At 45.2% G+C, this 15370-nt stretch overlaps 1 protein-coding gene across 3 annotated transcripts in view; it reads right to left on the bottom strand.

Moving 5' to 3' along the window:
- The window catches only part of SHROOM2 (shroom family member 2), a 505814-nt gene that overhangs the window by 13916 nt on the left and 476528 nt on the right, over positions 1–15370 (bottom strand). For all 3 annotated transcript variants that reach the window (XM_063955520.1, XM_063955521.1, XM_063955522.1), the window contains 2 exons: positions 11785–12327; positions 4068–4236 (listed from right to left, as the gene is read on the bottom strand). In XM_063955520.1, coding sequence (XP_063811590.1) covers positions 4068–4236; positions 11785–12327 — 712 coding nt within the window. The remainder of the gene's footprint in view (positions 1–4067; positions 4237–11784; positions 12328–15370) is intronic.

Genomic DNA, 15370 nt, shown 5'->3' with positions numbered 1-15370 from the left:
TTCACTGCAAAGTGTGCATTAAGAAAATGATACAAGGTATGGTGAATATAAATAATTGTTCTATAAGAATTAAGGATCTGCTGGCAACACTGGACAGAACGTTGTTGTGGCTGGCGCTCTTTGGCTGGACGAGCAGCCAGTAGATCAGCAGACTAAAGAAGTAACAATGTATGGGTGAGCTGATTTCACAGAAGGGGGAGCAGAACATCCACAATCATATAATTATAATATCTTGTTTAACTGAATTTAAGTGGTAGCGGTATATTTTACAGCTGTATTGTGCTGAGGCTGGGGGGTAGAACATATGTGCCTGCAGCATGTATTACAGTGTGTTTCTTTCATGTCTCATGTGTTATGCAAAAAACGATACAGGTGATTCATTGTACAAATCGTTAAACTAAGCATGAGCCTGGATCTAAATCTGATAAAAACTGTAAATGAGACATTACTAGCTGGTGGAAGCTACATTGTTTTGTCACCTATTTAGATTTAACTATAGGAAAAAATGTCAATAAACGAGCACCATATATTCTCTAAGAAAATGGATCTCACTGTAAGAACTACTGTTTCCATTGCACGTTTTTCATATAACACATAAAATGTGATACCATAATGTAATATAAATATACGTTGCTGCTGAATACCACTATTCACAACTACAAGTACCAGTGTTAGAGGAAATTATACAGAAGCTTCTTCAAACTACTCAACCTCACATACAAGGCCATCTCTAATTCCACTGCTCCCCACATCTGCAAACTCCTCTCTCTTCATACATCCTCCCGCCCCCTACGGTCGCCAATGGCCGTCGCCTCTCCTCTGCCCTGGTCATGGCTTCCCATGCTCGAGTTCAAGTTTTGCCCGTGCTGCACCCCTTCAGAGGAACGCGCCCCCCCCCCCCCCCCCCCCGCCCGCTCCATTAGACTCTCCCCAACATTGCAAAGCTTCAAACGGGCACTAAAATCTCACCTATTCATCAAAGCGTACCTAGTTCTGGGGCATAACCTGGTCCTGAGGCTGCTCCTCCATCCCCCTGCCTCATGCCTTGACCATCTCTGCTTTGCTTACACCCTGCCATCAGGCTACCTCTTGCCTGCTTGCACCTGATGTCATCTGTTTGTTGCCCCTTCCTACTAGATTGTTAGCTCCTCAGAGCAGGGCCCTCTTTCCTCTTGTTGTCAAAACCCTCCTCTCTACATATTTCACTCACAGCCCTCTCCTACTCAGCAACCATCTTTACCCATCTTTTCTCCTGCTGGTAAAGGCTCATCTCTATCTATGGCCACCAGCTCCTAGTAGTGCGCTGATCACTAACTCGCTACTTACATGTAATCTGTATTATGTTTTCAGAACTGTGGTGGTATTTGTTACCTGTACTCTATTTTTGTTATTTATCTACTGTAATGTTAAGTTTTGTCTCCCTGTACTGGCCTTTGTATGGCGCTGCGAAACACATAAATAAAATGTAATAATAATAATTATAGAATTCAAACATATTGAAACACTTTCTTTTTGTCTACCACAATTAGGTTACATTCTACAGCTCATATAAATGTCTGTTGGCTTCCTCAAAAGATCTCACAACATTCCCAGTTTCCGCAGCAAAATGCCTCTCTCTGTATTTCAGCATTTAATAATTTAAGTACTGTAGATTTGCAAATGCTCCCAACCCGTTGGGCAGTGATTCTCTGGTCAACCACTTAATTCTTAAAATCCACTGCTGCTGTCTGAACTACAAACACCTCAGCTAGACTTGCATGGTAATGTGTTATATGTTCTCCTTACCCCCCTCTTCCCGGCTATCTCAGCTTCCTACACCCACCCGCTTCCCACCCATCACTTCCTATTCCCTTATTCTTCTTTTCGCCCTTGTTCCGATATTACTGAGTTTCTATACATTTTCGCCTTACGACCTTTAACGCTTGGTCTGGCCAGCAGGCCACTAGTCCCCACATCTAATGCCTCCTCGCTGGTCTTCTTGTTTATTGTTCACTCTTTCCCCTTTTTATTGGAGTTATATTTAACACCTCACTATCTAGAATTTGTTTATAATATCCTACTTATGTTTGTTATTGCTGATATAATCTGCAAATCTAAGTCAGTATACAATTTAAATATGCAGTGCAGAAGATAGTGGCAAACTGAGATCCTTGGACCCTGTTGTAATACCCAAGCTGGGGCCCAACTAAGGTGCAATTGAGTGTGTACAACAGAAAGGCACCGAGACAGCAATAAACCGGATACATCAAATATTCTTAATGCACTTTTACGTGGTCAGCAAGATCAGACTGAGGTGGTCATGGTCTTGGTGGATCCACCTATTGCAGTATTTGCTTTGATTTAGGTTTTTTGATCACTCTGCTGGTTGCTAATCCCAAACCAGCACTGTATGATAAAGTCGGCCTTTACAATACAGTGCCTCGGGCAGCACCACTGAGAACCCCACTGCCCATAGTCAGTGCTTGCACCATGAAGCCCCCATGTTTTCTCCGATGCAAGCACAAGGTATGGGGGACCTGCTCACGCCAACCCTACCCAGCTTACAGTATTCTGCTGACCCAGATCATTTGTATTATTAGTGTAATATGCTGTTTACCCATCTCACTTCCTCATGGTGTCCTACAGATGCATTCTCTGGTATTCTCTTAAATGGTTTATTTCACTTATTTATGTAACTCTAGATCATTCATACTGCATAACAGCCATTTAAGTATTAATGTACTGTATGTGAATAACATCAGATAAATATTAGTATGTCTTGTTCCAGTTTCATCATATCCCATAACTTATTGATAAAGTTGAACCTAGATTCTCCTTCAGTCTCCGTGCTTGCTGACAGAGGGGTGTGTAACTGCCTGTAAATCAATACACTGCCACATGATGCATGCACAGAATACTAAAATATGGGCCTGATTCAGAGTTGTACACAATCCTTACAGTATGCATACACCTCCAATGTGGAGAAATCTGCACATGCAAGAAAACACGCAGTGCCGTCAAGCCAGAACATGAATGACATAAAGCAGCTTTGTGGACGGGACTGGGGCAGTACCAGGGTACATTTTACAATGCCCTGCCAAAAGCCAGGGTCTGCATCTTCCTAGGCAGACTTCCTGGTCCTGGCAGAGAAGTTTCCCGGCAGATGGCCGATGGCTGTAACCATTGCAATGGTGATCCAATGCTGTGCCTGCGGACACAAGGTCGGCAGGAGGAGTCCTTTTTCCTCACACACCTCCTGTGGCATTAGCATATTTTCACATCACTGCTTTGTCAAAAGTCAAAGCAGCGATGCATATAGCATGCACCTCTGAATCAGGCCCTATGTGCTCCAAGAGCCTGTGAGTGAAAGATGTTATCAGTTTTGCAATGTTTAAAGATCTGCGCAGGCGCAGCCCTGCTCAAGTGCAGATCAGGGGATGTGATGTGGCTCGCAGTGCCCCAAGTGCTGCAGCATTTGTATACAAAGAAAACTGCTGTTGGAGTAATTTTACTCAGCTCAACAAGGTGCATAAAAAGGATACAGCGCTGGAGATGTGAGTGATGTATGGGCACCACACAATTTTATACAGCCCAGGTTCCAGCTTCTAGGCAGCTGACAACTTAATAGAACTGCCAATGGGTGTTTAAAGAATGTTGTTCCATAAAGCTGTCACACTTGGGGAGTAGCATGATGCATTGTGGGGAAATGCAGCACTGTGAGACGCTGTCATAGGGAGGGATTTGATTTATGTTTTGCTATCGCTGGACATACATTAGGTTGTCCCATATGATCATTTCTTATTTTAATATGGGACCACTGACAAATACAACTGGGAGCATCACATGTGCAGGCCTATACTATGCATATACTGTTGTGTGTCCCATCTAGTGCAGGACATCCAGATAAACATTTCAACCACTTGCTTTGCAATAAAATCCCTAAGGCTGCCAGACCTGCCAGTATACTTGGAACAGGATAATGGAATTTGGAAGCATGAATATTTTAATTTTATATATATATATATATATATATATATATATATATTAGAAGGAACAAACATATTTCATTGCACATTCCATATTGTTACCTTTTTCTCAAACAGGTTGTGGTCCATCTCATCCTCAGAGCTCTCTTCAGTGTGCTGCTGCTCCTGCATGTCTTTCATCTTGATGAGGAGTTCCGCTTTGGCTGCGGAAGTGCTGTAGTATGTGGAACTGGTTGTCAGAGAGATGGCTGCCATATTCTGATCCTCTTTTCTGTTTGATATTCAAAAGATATTTATTGATGACTTTTGAAAAAAAATAAAAATAAACCAGGACATTTTCTTTAAATGGAATTAAATAAAAAAGCATCAAATATTAATTTATGAAAATAAAAATGTGGATCAGACGTGAATCACCAGTGGGTTACTTCGCTGTATGTCTACTGGCATCCAGTAACCCTCATTCCCACAAGGTAACAGCTGCAATTCTATAGTCTTTGTCTATAGTTCTATAGTCTTTGAATTTGCTGTGACAATTATGTGCTCATACACATACAGTATTTATGTATAAATAAAATGCAATTAAGCCAGAAAAAAGTGGAATACGTAATATAATAAAAATAAGAATTTACTTACCGATAATTCTATTTCTCGTAGTCCGTAGTGGATGCTGGGAACTCCGTAAGGACCATGGGGAACAGCGGCTCCGCAGGAGACTGGGCACAAAAAGAAAGCTTTAGGACTACCTGGTGTGCACTGGCTCCTCCCCCTATGACCCTCCTCCAAGCCTTAGTTAGGATACTGTGCCCGGACGAGCGTACACAATAAGGAAGGATTTTGAATCCCGGGTAAGACTCATACCAGCCACACCAATCACACCGTACAACTTGTGATATGAAACCCAGTTAACAGCATGATAACAGAGGAGCCTCTGAATAGATGGCTCACAACAAGAACCCGATTAGTTAACAATAACTATGTACAAGTATTGCAGACAATCCGCACTTGGGATGGGCGCCCAGCATCCACTACGGACTACGAGAAATAGAATTATCGGTAAGTAAATTCTTATTTTCTCTGACGTCCTAGTGGATGCTGGGAACTCCGTAAGGACCATGGGGATTATACGAAAGCTCCCAAACGGGCGGGAGAGTGCGGATGACTCTGCAGCACCGAATGAGAGAACTCCAGGTCCTCCTCAGCCAGGGTATCAAATTCATAGAATTTTGCAAACGTGTTTGTCCCTGACCAAGTAGCTGCTCGGCAAAGTTGTAAAGCCGAGACCCCTCGGGCAGCCGCCCAAGATGAGCCCACCTTCCTTGTGGAATGGGCTTTTACTGATTTAGGCTGCGGTCATCCTACCGCAGAATGCGCCAGCTGAATAGTGCTACAAATCCAGCGCGCAATAGACTGCTTAGAAGCAGGAGCACCCAGCTTGTTGGGTGCCATCAGGATAAACAGCGAGTCAGTTTTCCTGACTCCAGCCGTCCTGGAAAAATAAAATTTTCAGGGCCCTGACTACGTCCAGCAACTTGGAATCCTCCAAGTCCCTAGTAGCCGCAGGCACCACAATAGGTTGGTTCAAGTGAAAACCTGAGACCACCTTTGGGAGAAACTGAGGACGAGTCCTCAACTCTGCTCTATCCATATAGAAAATCAGATAAGGGCTTTTACATGACAAAGCCGCCAATTCTGACACACGCCTGGCCAAGGCCAAGGCCAACAGCATGACCACTTTCCATGCGAGATACTTTAGCTCCATGGTTTTAAGTGGCTCAACCAATGCGACTTTAGGAAATCCAACACCACGTTGAGATCCAAAAAGTGCCACAGGAGGCACAAAAGGAGGCTGAATATGTAGTACTCCTTTAACCAAAGTCTGCACTTCAGGCAGTGAAGCCAGTTCTTTCTGGAAGAAAATCGACAGAGCCGAAATCTGGACCTTGATGGACCCCAATTTGAGGCCCAAACGTCACCCCTGCTTGCAGGAAGTGCAGGAATCAACATAGTTGAAATTCCTCCGTCGGGGCCTTCATGGCCTCCCACCAAGCAACAAATTTTCACCAAACGCGGCGATAATGTCTTGCGGTGACATCCTTCCTGGCTATGATCAGGGTAGGGATGACTTCCTTCGGAATACCCTTTTCCTTTAGGATCCGGTGTTCTACCGCCATGCCGTCAAACGCAGCCGCGGTAAGTCTTGGAACAGACAGGGTCCCTGCTGCAGCAGGTCTTGTCTAAGCGGCAGAGGCCAAGGGTCCTCTGCCAGCATCTCTTGAAGTTCCGGGTACCAAGCTCTTCATGGCCAATCCGGAACCCCGAGTATGGTTTTCACTCCTCGCCTTCTTATTATTCTCAGTACCTTGGGTATGAGAGGTAGAGGAGGAGACACATAAACCGACTGGTACACCCACGGTGTCACTAGAGCGTCCCCAGCGATCGCCTGAGGGTCCCTTGACCTGGCGCAATATCTTTTCAACTTCTTGTTGAGGCGGGACGCCATCATGTCCACCCGTGGTCATTCCCAACGGTTTACCCGCATTTGGAAAACTTCTGAATGAAGTCCCCATTCTCCTGGGTGTAGGTCGCCCATCGGAGAATCCTTGTGGCTTCTGCCATCGCCATCCTGCTTCTTGTGCCGCCCTGTCTGTTTACATGGGCGACCGCCGTGATGTCGTCTGATTGGATCAGTACCGGCTGGTTCTGAAGCAGGGGCCTTGCTTGGCTTAGGGCATTGTAAATGGCCCTTCGCTGCAGAATATTTATGTGAAGCGAAATCTCCTTGGAAATTTCTTCCCTGTGTGACTGCACCCCAGCCCCGAAGGCTGGCATCCGTGGTCACCAGGACCCAGTCCTGTATTCCGAATCTGCGGCCCTCTAGTAGATGAGCCCTCTGCAGCCACCACAGCAGCGACACCCTGTTTCTTGCTGACAGGGTTATCCGCTGTTGTATCTGTAGATGGGACCCGGACCATTAGTCCCACAGGTCCCACTGGAACGTCCTTGCGTGGAGTCTTCCGAATGGAATTATGCTTCGTACGAAGCTACCATTTTTCCCAGGACTCGTGTGCATTGATGTACCGACACCTGTCCTGGTTTTAGGATGTCTCTGACTAGAGATGACAACTCCTCGGCTTTTTCCACTGGAAGAAACACTCTTTTCTGGTATGCGTTCAGAAACATTCCCAGGAACAGAAGACGTGTCGTCGGGACCAGCTGTGACTTTGGAATATTGAGAATCCAGTCGTGCTGTTGTAGCACTTCCCGAGAGAGTGCTACCCCCACTACCAACTGTTCTTTGGACCTCGCCTTTATCAGGAGATCGTCCAAGTACGGGATAATAAAAACTTCCTTCTTGCGAAGGAGTATCATCACTTCTGCCATTACCTAGGTAAAGACCTTCGGTGCCGTGGACAACTCCACCGGCCGCGTCTGGAACTGATAGTGACAGTCCTGTACCACATATCTGAGGTACTCCTGGTGAGGAGGGTAAATGGGGACATGCAGGTACGCATCCTTGATGTCCAGGGAGACCCTGTAATCCCCCTCGTCCAGGCTCGTAATATCCGCCCTGAGCGATTCCATCTTGAACTTGAATCTTCTGATATAAAAGTTCAAGTATTTTAATTTCAAGATGGGTCTCACCGAAACGTTACGGTACCACAACCACTGTGGAATAGTAACCCCTTCCTTGCTGAAGGAGGGGCACCTTGACAATCACTTGTTGTGATTATAGTGTTGAATATCCACCAACACCGTCTCCCTGGCAGAGGGAGGTGCCGGTAAGGCAGATTTTAGGAAACGGCGGGGGGAAGAACGTCTCGAACTCCAGCCTGTACCCCTGAGATACTACTTGAAGGGCCCAGGGATCCATGTGAGAGAGCCCACTGTCCGCTGAAATTTCTGAGACGGGCCCCCACCGTACCCGGGTCCGCCTGAGCAGCCCCCGCACCATGCTGTGGACCTACCGGACGCAGGGAGGACTTCTGCTCTTGGGAACTAGCTGTGTGTTGCAGCTTTTTCCTCTACCTTTGCCTCTTGGCAGAAAGGATGAGCCTCTAGCCCTCTTGCTTTTCTGGGGCCGAAAGGACTGTACTTGATGATACGGTGCTTTCTTTTGTTGTGGGGTAGCCTGTGGCAAAAAAATAGATTTCACAACAGTAGCTGTGGAAACGAGGTCTGAAAAACCATCCCCAAACAGTTTTACCCCCTTATAGGCCAACTTCCATGTGCCGATTCGAGTCGGCATCGCCTGACCATTGCCAAGTCCATAACCCCCGTCTGGCGGCAATGGACCTAGCGCTTATTTTTGATGCCAGCCGGCAAATATCCCTCTGTGCATCACGCATGTATAAGACCACGTCTTTTATATGCTCTATTTTCAGCAAAATATTGTCCCTATCCATAGTTATTTTCCGACAGGGAATCTGACCACGCAGCGGGAGCACTGCACATCCATGCCGAAGCAACAGCTGGTCGCAATATAATGCCCTAGTGTGTGACTATATCTTATAGGGTAACCTCCTGCTTTCTATCAGCAGGTCCCTTCAGGGCGGCCGTATCCGGAGACGGTAGTGCCACCTTTTCTGATAAGCGTGTAAGCGCTGTATCTACCCTATGGGGTGTTTCCCCGCGTGACCTATCCTCTGGCGGGAAAGGGTACGCTGCCAATAACCGTTTTAGAAATTTCTTACCGGGGGAAGACCACTCTTCCTCACACACCTCATTTAATTTCTCAGATGCAGGAAAAACTACTAATAGTTTTCTCTCACCAAACACAATACCCTTTTATGTGGTACCTGGGGTATAATCATAAATGTTTAATACATTTTTCATTGCCTCAATCCTGTAACGGGTGGACCTATTTGGAGGGTACACCAGTCTCATCGACGTCGACACTGGAGTCAGTATCCGTGTCGACATCTGTGTCTCTTATCTGAGGTAGCGGGCGATTTTAGAGCCCCCCATGACATTTGAGACGCTGGAACAGGCACAAGCTGAGTAGCCGGCTGTTCTGTGTCGTCGACCTTTTATGTAAGGAGTTGACACTTTCACGTAATCCTTCCATAAGTTCAACCACACCGGTGTCGACCCCGCAGGGGGTGACAACATATTTACAGGCATTCGCTCCGCCTCCACATCATTATCCTCCTCATACATGTCGACACAGCAGTACCGACACACAGCACACACACAGGGAATGCTCTGATAGAGGACAGGACCCCACAAAGCCCTTTGGGGAGACAGAGGGAGAGTATGCCAGCACACACCAGGGCGCTATATATCACAGGGATAGCACCTATAAAAAAGTGTTTTCCCTTATAGCTGTATATATATTGTATACTGCGCCTAAATTGTGCCCCCCCTCTCTTTTTAACCCTTTCTGTAGTGTATTAACTGCAGGGGAGAGCCAGGGAGCTTCCCTCCAACGGAGCTGTGAGGGAAAAATGGCGCCAGTGTGCTGAAGGAGATAGCTCCGCCCCTTTTTCGCTGACTTTTCTCCCGCATTTTTATGGATTCTGGCAGGGGTTAATGTACATCCATATAGCCCTGGGGGTTATATGTGATGTATTTTTGCCAGCAAAGGTGTTAATATTGCTGCTCAGGGCGCCCCCCCCCAGCGCCCTGCACCCATCAGTGACCGCAGTGTGAGGTGTGCAAGAGGAGCAATGGCGCACAGCTGCAGTGCTGTGCGCTACCTTGATGAAGACTGATGTCTTCTGCCGCCGATTTTCCGGACCTCTTCTTGCTTCTGGCTCTGTAAGGGGGCCGGCGGCGCGGCTCTGGGACCGGACTCCGAGGCTGGGCCTGTGTTCGATCCCTCTGGAGCTAATGGTGTCCAGTAGCCTAAGAAGCCCAAGCTGGCTGCAAGCAGGCAGGTTCGCTTCTTCTCCCCTTAGTCCCTCGATGCAGTGAGCCTGTTGCCAGCAGGTCTCACTGAAAATAAAAAACCTAAAACTAACTTTTATCTAAGAAGCTCAGGAGAGCCCCCTAGATTGCACCCTGCTCGGTCGGGCACAAAAATCTAACTGAGGCTTGGAGGAGGGTCATAGGGGGAGGAGCCAGTGCACACCAGGTAGTCCTAAAGCTTTCTTTTTGTGCCCAGTCTCCTGCGGAGCCGCTGTTCCCCATGGTCCTTACGGAGTTCCCAGCATCCACTAGGACGTCAGAGAAATACACATTACGTACATATAGAACACCAATGTACACTTAATTAAGTGATACCCCTTTTCCATTGACTTCAAAATCCCAGATTTTTGCACATAAACACACAAAACCCAGGATTTTGGTCAGTGTGAACGCAAACTACAGATGTGTCCTCAATATGCCATGCAGTGGGAGATGACTCGCATGAGTGAGCTGACAGGTCCTGTGCAACTCCGTTAGTGTCGGGCGTCTATTTACTGAAAATTAGTCTTATTTGCATCGCTGTGTGGATAGGATGCCTACTGTATATTCTCTGTATGGCTGCGGCTGTATCTGTATGCGAAATGGGCCGTTACAGGGATTTCCTAGAGAACATTGTAACGTATTACAGGTGCCCTTCCACACAGTAGAGTATGGTATATGAAATGACTAGAAATTAATATTATTGAGGTTGATAATGCTGTATGAAGAAAAACAAATGCAAATGACGTGATTTTGCCAAGTTTTAATTATTCCAAAACCGAACCATAAACGAAAAACAAAATAAAAAAACCACTGAGGGTCCATACACATCTCTAGTTTAAATGGAAGTTCTTTTGCTGGGCATACATTATGTCAATCAACCAAATATCCGCGAATCGGCCAGATAATTGTACAGCGTATATGTGCGACTGACCACAAATGTTCAGTCTATCGGACTGATATCATATCTGAAAAATCTGATAATTTGTGCGCTGCTAATCGGCCGCATCGGGCAGTGTATGTGCTTCTGCAAGCTAAGTGACAGACAATTCCCTGGTTCTTTCTCAGGACATAGGTCAGAAATGAGGAAATGTCTCTTCCCCAGGGTAAAACCCACTTATTGTGTGGCCATACACTGAGGCGGGATGCAGTCATGTAACTGGCACTCGGGATCCCGGCGGTCATCATGCTGACGCCGGAATCCTGATCAACAGAATGCCGACACAGGGACTATTCCCACTCGTAGGTGTACATGACACCCACAGAGTGGGAATAGAACCTGTGGCGAGCGCAGCGAGCCTGCTGCGTGGCGAGCCCACAAGGGACTCTGTTGCGCTCGTCCCCTGCCGGGAAACTGCGGTCGCTATGCTGACCGCCGGGATCCGAGGCACCGCCAAACATGTTACCAACCTACTGGAACAGATGTACTAAGCCTTGGAGAGAGATAAAGCAGAGAGAAATAAACTACCAGCCAATCAACACCTGTAATTTCTTAAACACAGCCTGTAACATGACAGTTAGGAGCTGATTGGCTCACACTTTCTCTCTCTCTCTCAAAGGCTTAGTACACCCTCCACAGCGTATGCCCATGATATCTGATGGGCGTCAGGCTGTCAGATAAAATGTCCTTTGGTCTGACACACATTTCATCTGACAATGTATGACCAGCATTTATCCCAGCAACAGATTGCTTACCTACCTGTAGCTATATGCAGATCCTTTAATACATTATTTACAAATATTTGAAATACATATATCCTAGGACCATCCACTCGGAGTAGGAGTCATCATGTTAGTTCTTAGTCAGAAAGAGATGAAATTGTTTTATTATTCTAAATTGACAGTTAATTATTGTAACCTTTAAATCATCAATGTTTCGGACATGGAATTGTGCTTAATTTCTTTGTAAACATGTGTTTCTATGGCTACCTACTTTTCGTCAGGAGGTCTTGGAGATGGGACTTTTGGATTCAGCTTCCTGCGTTGCTGAGCTTCTTCAAGAAGATTTTCATCCTTTGTAAATATCCCTTCCATAAGGTCCATTGTGGTCATCATTTTGCCGTTCGGACCTAATATGTCTGCGAGAGACTTATCTTTTCCTACAATTTCTCTCATCAACTCCTCAGATTTCAAGTCAGCGTAAATCAAATCTTTGCTCTTGGCGTTAACAGCAGAGAGAGAAGAGACTGCACTCTCTTGTGTGCTCTCGACAAATTCCAAGGGTGGTTGACTCTCTGTAGCTCTAAACTGGTCTTCTGGGTCTGGGCCATGCCTTGTGTAAGCACAGAAGCGGGAGTAGGATTGCTCAGGTGTACTGAGAGTTTTCAGTTGGTCTTTGGCAAGACCAGTAGGTAAGGCAAGCGGCTCAATGGCACTAAGCAAATTGTTCCTGCTTTCCTTCTCTGCATGGCTTTCAGAATGGACAATTTTAATGGGGACCATCTTCACTTTTGTGTTGTCTATAACTCTTTCAATTCTGGAAATATAATGTATAGCAAAAGAAAAGATTGTTTAATTTATTTGCCTTGCTATTGGGTATTCACGTTTGTAGAAAAACAAGCTTTATGCAAGTGTTGTGTGGACTTTCTGGATTTGGAAATGAAACCACAAGCTGAACTTAAACACAGTTTAGTTGTTGTAAGAGCTAAATACTATGTTTTTGCGTTCTATAAAATTGCATAGCAGTATAACTTAAATCAAACTACATGTTTCAGAACAGACTTTCTAAAAATACACTTGCAAAAAGTACCAGTTTGAAAAAGCCAAAGGGTCACATAAAGGACACACTATTGGGCCCTACACACTTGGCGATATTCTGAAAGATATGAACGATCTCGTTCATAAATGAACGAGAACTCGTTCATATCTTTCAGTGTGGAGACTTAAGCGATGAACGATGCGCGGCCCCGCGCTCGTTCATCGCTGGTCTCCCGTCGGCTGTGCATGCAGGCCAATATGGACGATCTCGTCCATATTTGCCTGCACTTCAATGCAGCCGGGTGACGGGGGGAGTGAAGAAACTTCACTCCCCCCGTCACTGCCCCCCCGCCGCCGGGTCGCTCGTCGGCCGTATCGGCCGTCGGGCACCTCGGCGGCACATCGCCAAGTGAGTAGGGCCCATATGAGATATATAACTTATATTTGCAACAATGAACATGTTAACATTATTTTTACACTTTAATCATACTGTACCTCCCAACTGCCCCCATTTAGTTGGGAAAATCCTTGTCTGAGGGACATCCTTGACCTGCGAGAATGTCCTAAGTGTGGCAATAATGAGTGTAAAGGTGCATACACACTGAGCGCTTTTCCCCCCTGCCCAGCGATGTCAGCGGGGGAGAGCGGCTTTCCATAGCAGGACGCTATGGAAAGCCGCTCACCCCGCTGTTCATCTACTGGTAATACCAGTAGATTAACGGCGGCCGCCAGCGATGAAGCGGCAGCGCATCGCTGGGGCATACACACTGGGCAGCTCTGAGCTGAAAGCAGCTCAACACACCAAAACTGACCTGCTTTCAGCTCAAAATCGCCCAGTGTGTATGGGCCTTAAGAGGCAGCCTAACACTTCAAAAGTGCTAGGTACATCAAGCTAGTTACATCTGTCATGCATGACCATTACTCCTTTCCTGATGAACAGCGTTCTAAAGTTAGGAAGTATTCAGCGATCCCTGATCAATTTTTATTCAGATATACTTAGTCAGGCAAAACAAAGTCCCCAATAAGTGTCATTTATTTGGGCACCCAAATGTGAAAACACACAGGTTTCACTGTTTTTTGTGAGAAAAGGGATTTTTCTTTTACAGGCAACCTAAACAGATAGCCGTAAAAAAAATATTGTCTAAACATAAAATGCAAAAAACTTCAATTTTTGTGCCCCTAATCGGATACCCCAAACCCCCTTCCCCCCTTCATAGTCAGTAACATAAAGAACATTATGGTAATTTTGCCAGGTAAGACAGATACACTCTGGAGCTCTTTTAGGCACAGGGTCAGGGCTCAAAACTCAATTCCTCAAACCATTTATTGTGGGCCAGCATCATCTTTGTCTTAAATATATAAATGATAGCATTTTAGTCAATATCTACCCAACAGTAAAGCTATTCAAACTAAACTGTGAATCCTGACACTCAGGACCTAATTATGGACCCCAAAGCAAAAGGACCATTAAGAAGATGTGATCATTAATGCTGACTTAATCTACGAGACATTATCTTTTCTTGACACAGGAATTGGAAAACTACAATGGCCCAAAACGTCTGTGCCACGAAGAATCAATGTCTATAAGAGTTTTTCAGAAGAAGTGCTTATATAGCTAAATGATTGGAAGGGCTCCCATACATCAAAGAATCTGTATTTCCTATTGTATGTAATGTGACACTAAATGCGGATGTAATACATTTCCAAGACCAGAACTTTGTGGGCAGAAAACCATGATATTCTATAAAGCATGTGTGCCACACCCCTTTGCTTCTGAACATACTTGTTCTTTGACAGTTTAAACTGCTCCAACACACAATGGAAAGAAGCTGTTTTCATGGGCTTAACAATTATCAGGGAATGCAGCCTGTTAAAGCACTAGGAGGCTATGAAAAGAAATAGACCAGTATATACATTTGCTGAGCACTGAAAGCATAGATAGCGTTGCTGTAGACCAGTTCTAAATGCGCTATTAGAATCTTGTTACGCTGTACTTCATACACTGACAATACATTGCAAGTTTATGCCAACGGGGAAAATGTGTCTGTAAAATTCAGATTTCATTGCAGTGAAAAAATATATACAGTTTGCTATGTATACATAAAATAGCTTACAGTATATGCATGAATGAATCATGTAGCCTAGTCAGATCACTAGGATCCTAATGTAATTCTAATTAATATTGAGTGCACAAATGTCTCCCTGTGTGTAGGCTACAAGCCCATTCTAAGGTGGATTCGGTGGAACAATAGATCAGGTTTATTTTACTTTGATTTTCAACAAATGCTATAACACATTACAATCTGTTATACACCACCACTTTTATTTCTGAGAGTGAGTTGCCATACTTCTTCTGCTAGGATGAAACAGTATCTAGGGACAGTAAGCCAACAGTGACACCTACTGGAAAACTGACCACGGCCATATGCTACCACACCTCTATGCACATACAACCTATAACTTTGGAACAAAGCATCTTTTCCAATCAAGGAAACAATATACTTTATAGCATTGACCAAATAGTCACATGTATTTATAAGGTCTGCTCCTTTATTGACCTAGCTACAGATGTGATAATTAAAACAGGTATGAGATTTCAAAAGGTCTTAAATTTGCTCCTCATTCGGATAACAAAAACTAACCAATCCAACTGTTTTATTGTCTGATGCCATACCTTACAGACACTTCGCTGAACAACTAGTTTACAATGTGACAACATAAGTTGGTGACCGTAAGCAGGGCCACTGAGAGATAAATGTGGCCCAGGTACTGGGGGAGTGACAAAATCAGGGAGGTGTGGCCACGTCCCCTCCAGAAAAAAA

This window comes from Pseudophryne corroboree, chromosome 2 (assembly GCF_028390025.1).
Source record: "Pseudophryne corroboree isolate aPseCor3 chromosome 2, aPseCor3.hap2, whole genome shotgun sequence".
Classification (NCBI taxonomy): Eukaryota; Metazoa; Chordata; class Amphibia; order Anura; family Myobatrachidae; genus Pseudophryne; species Pseudophryne corroboree.
This window is presented reverse-complemented; position numbering and strand designations above follow the sequence as displayed.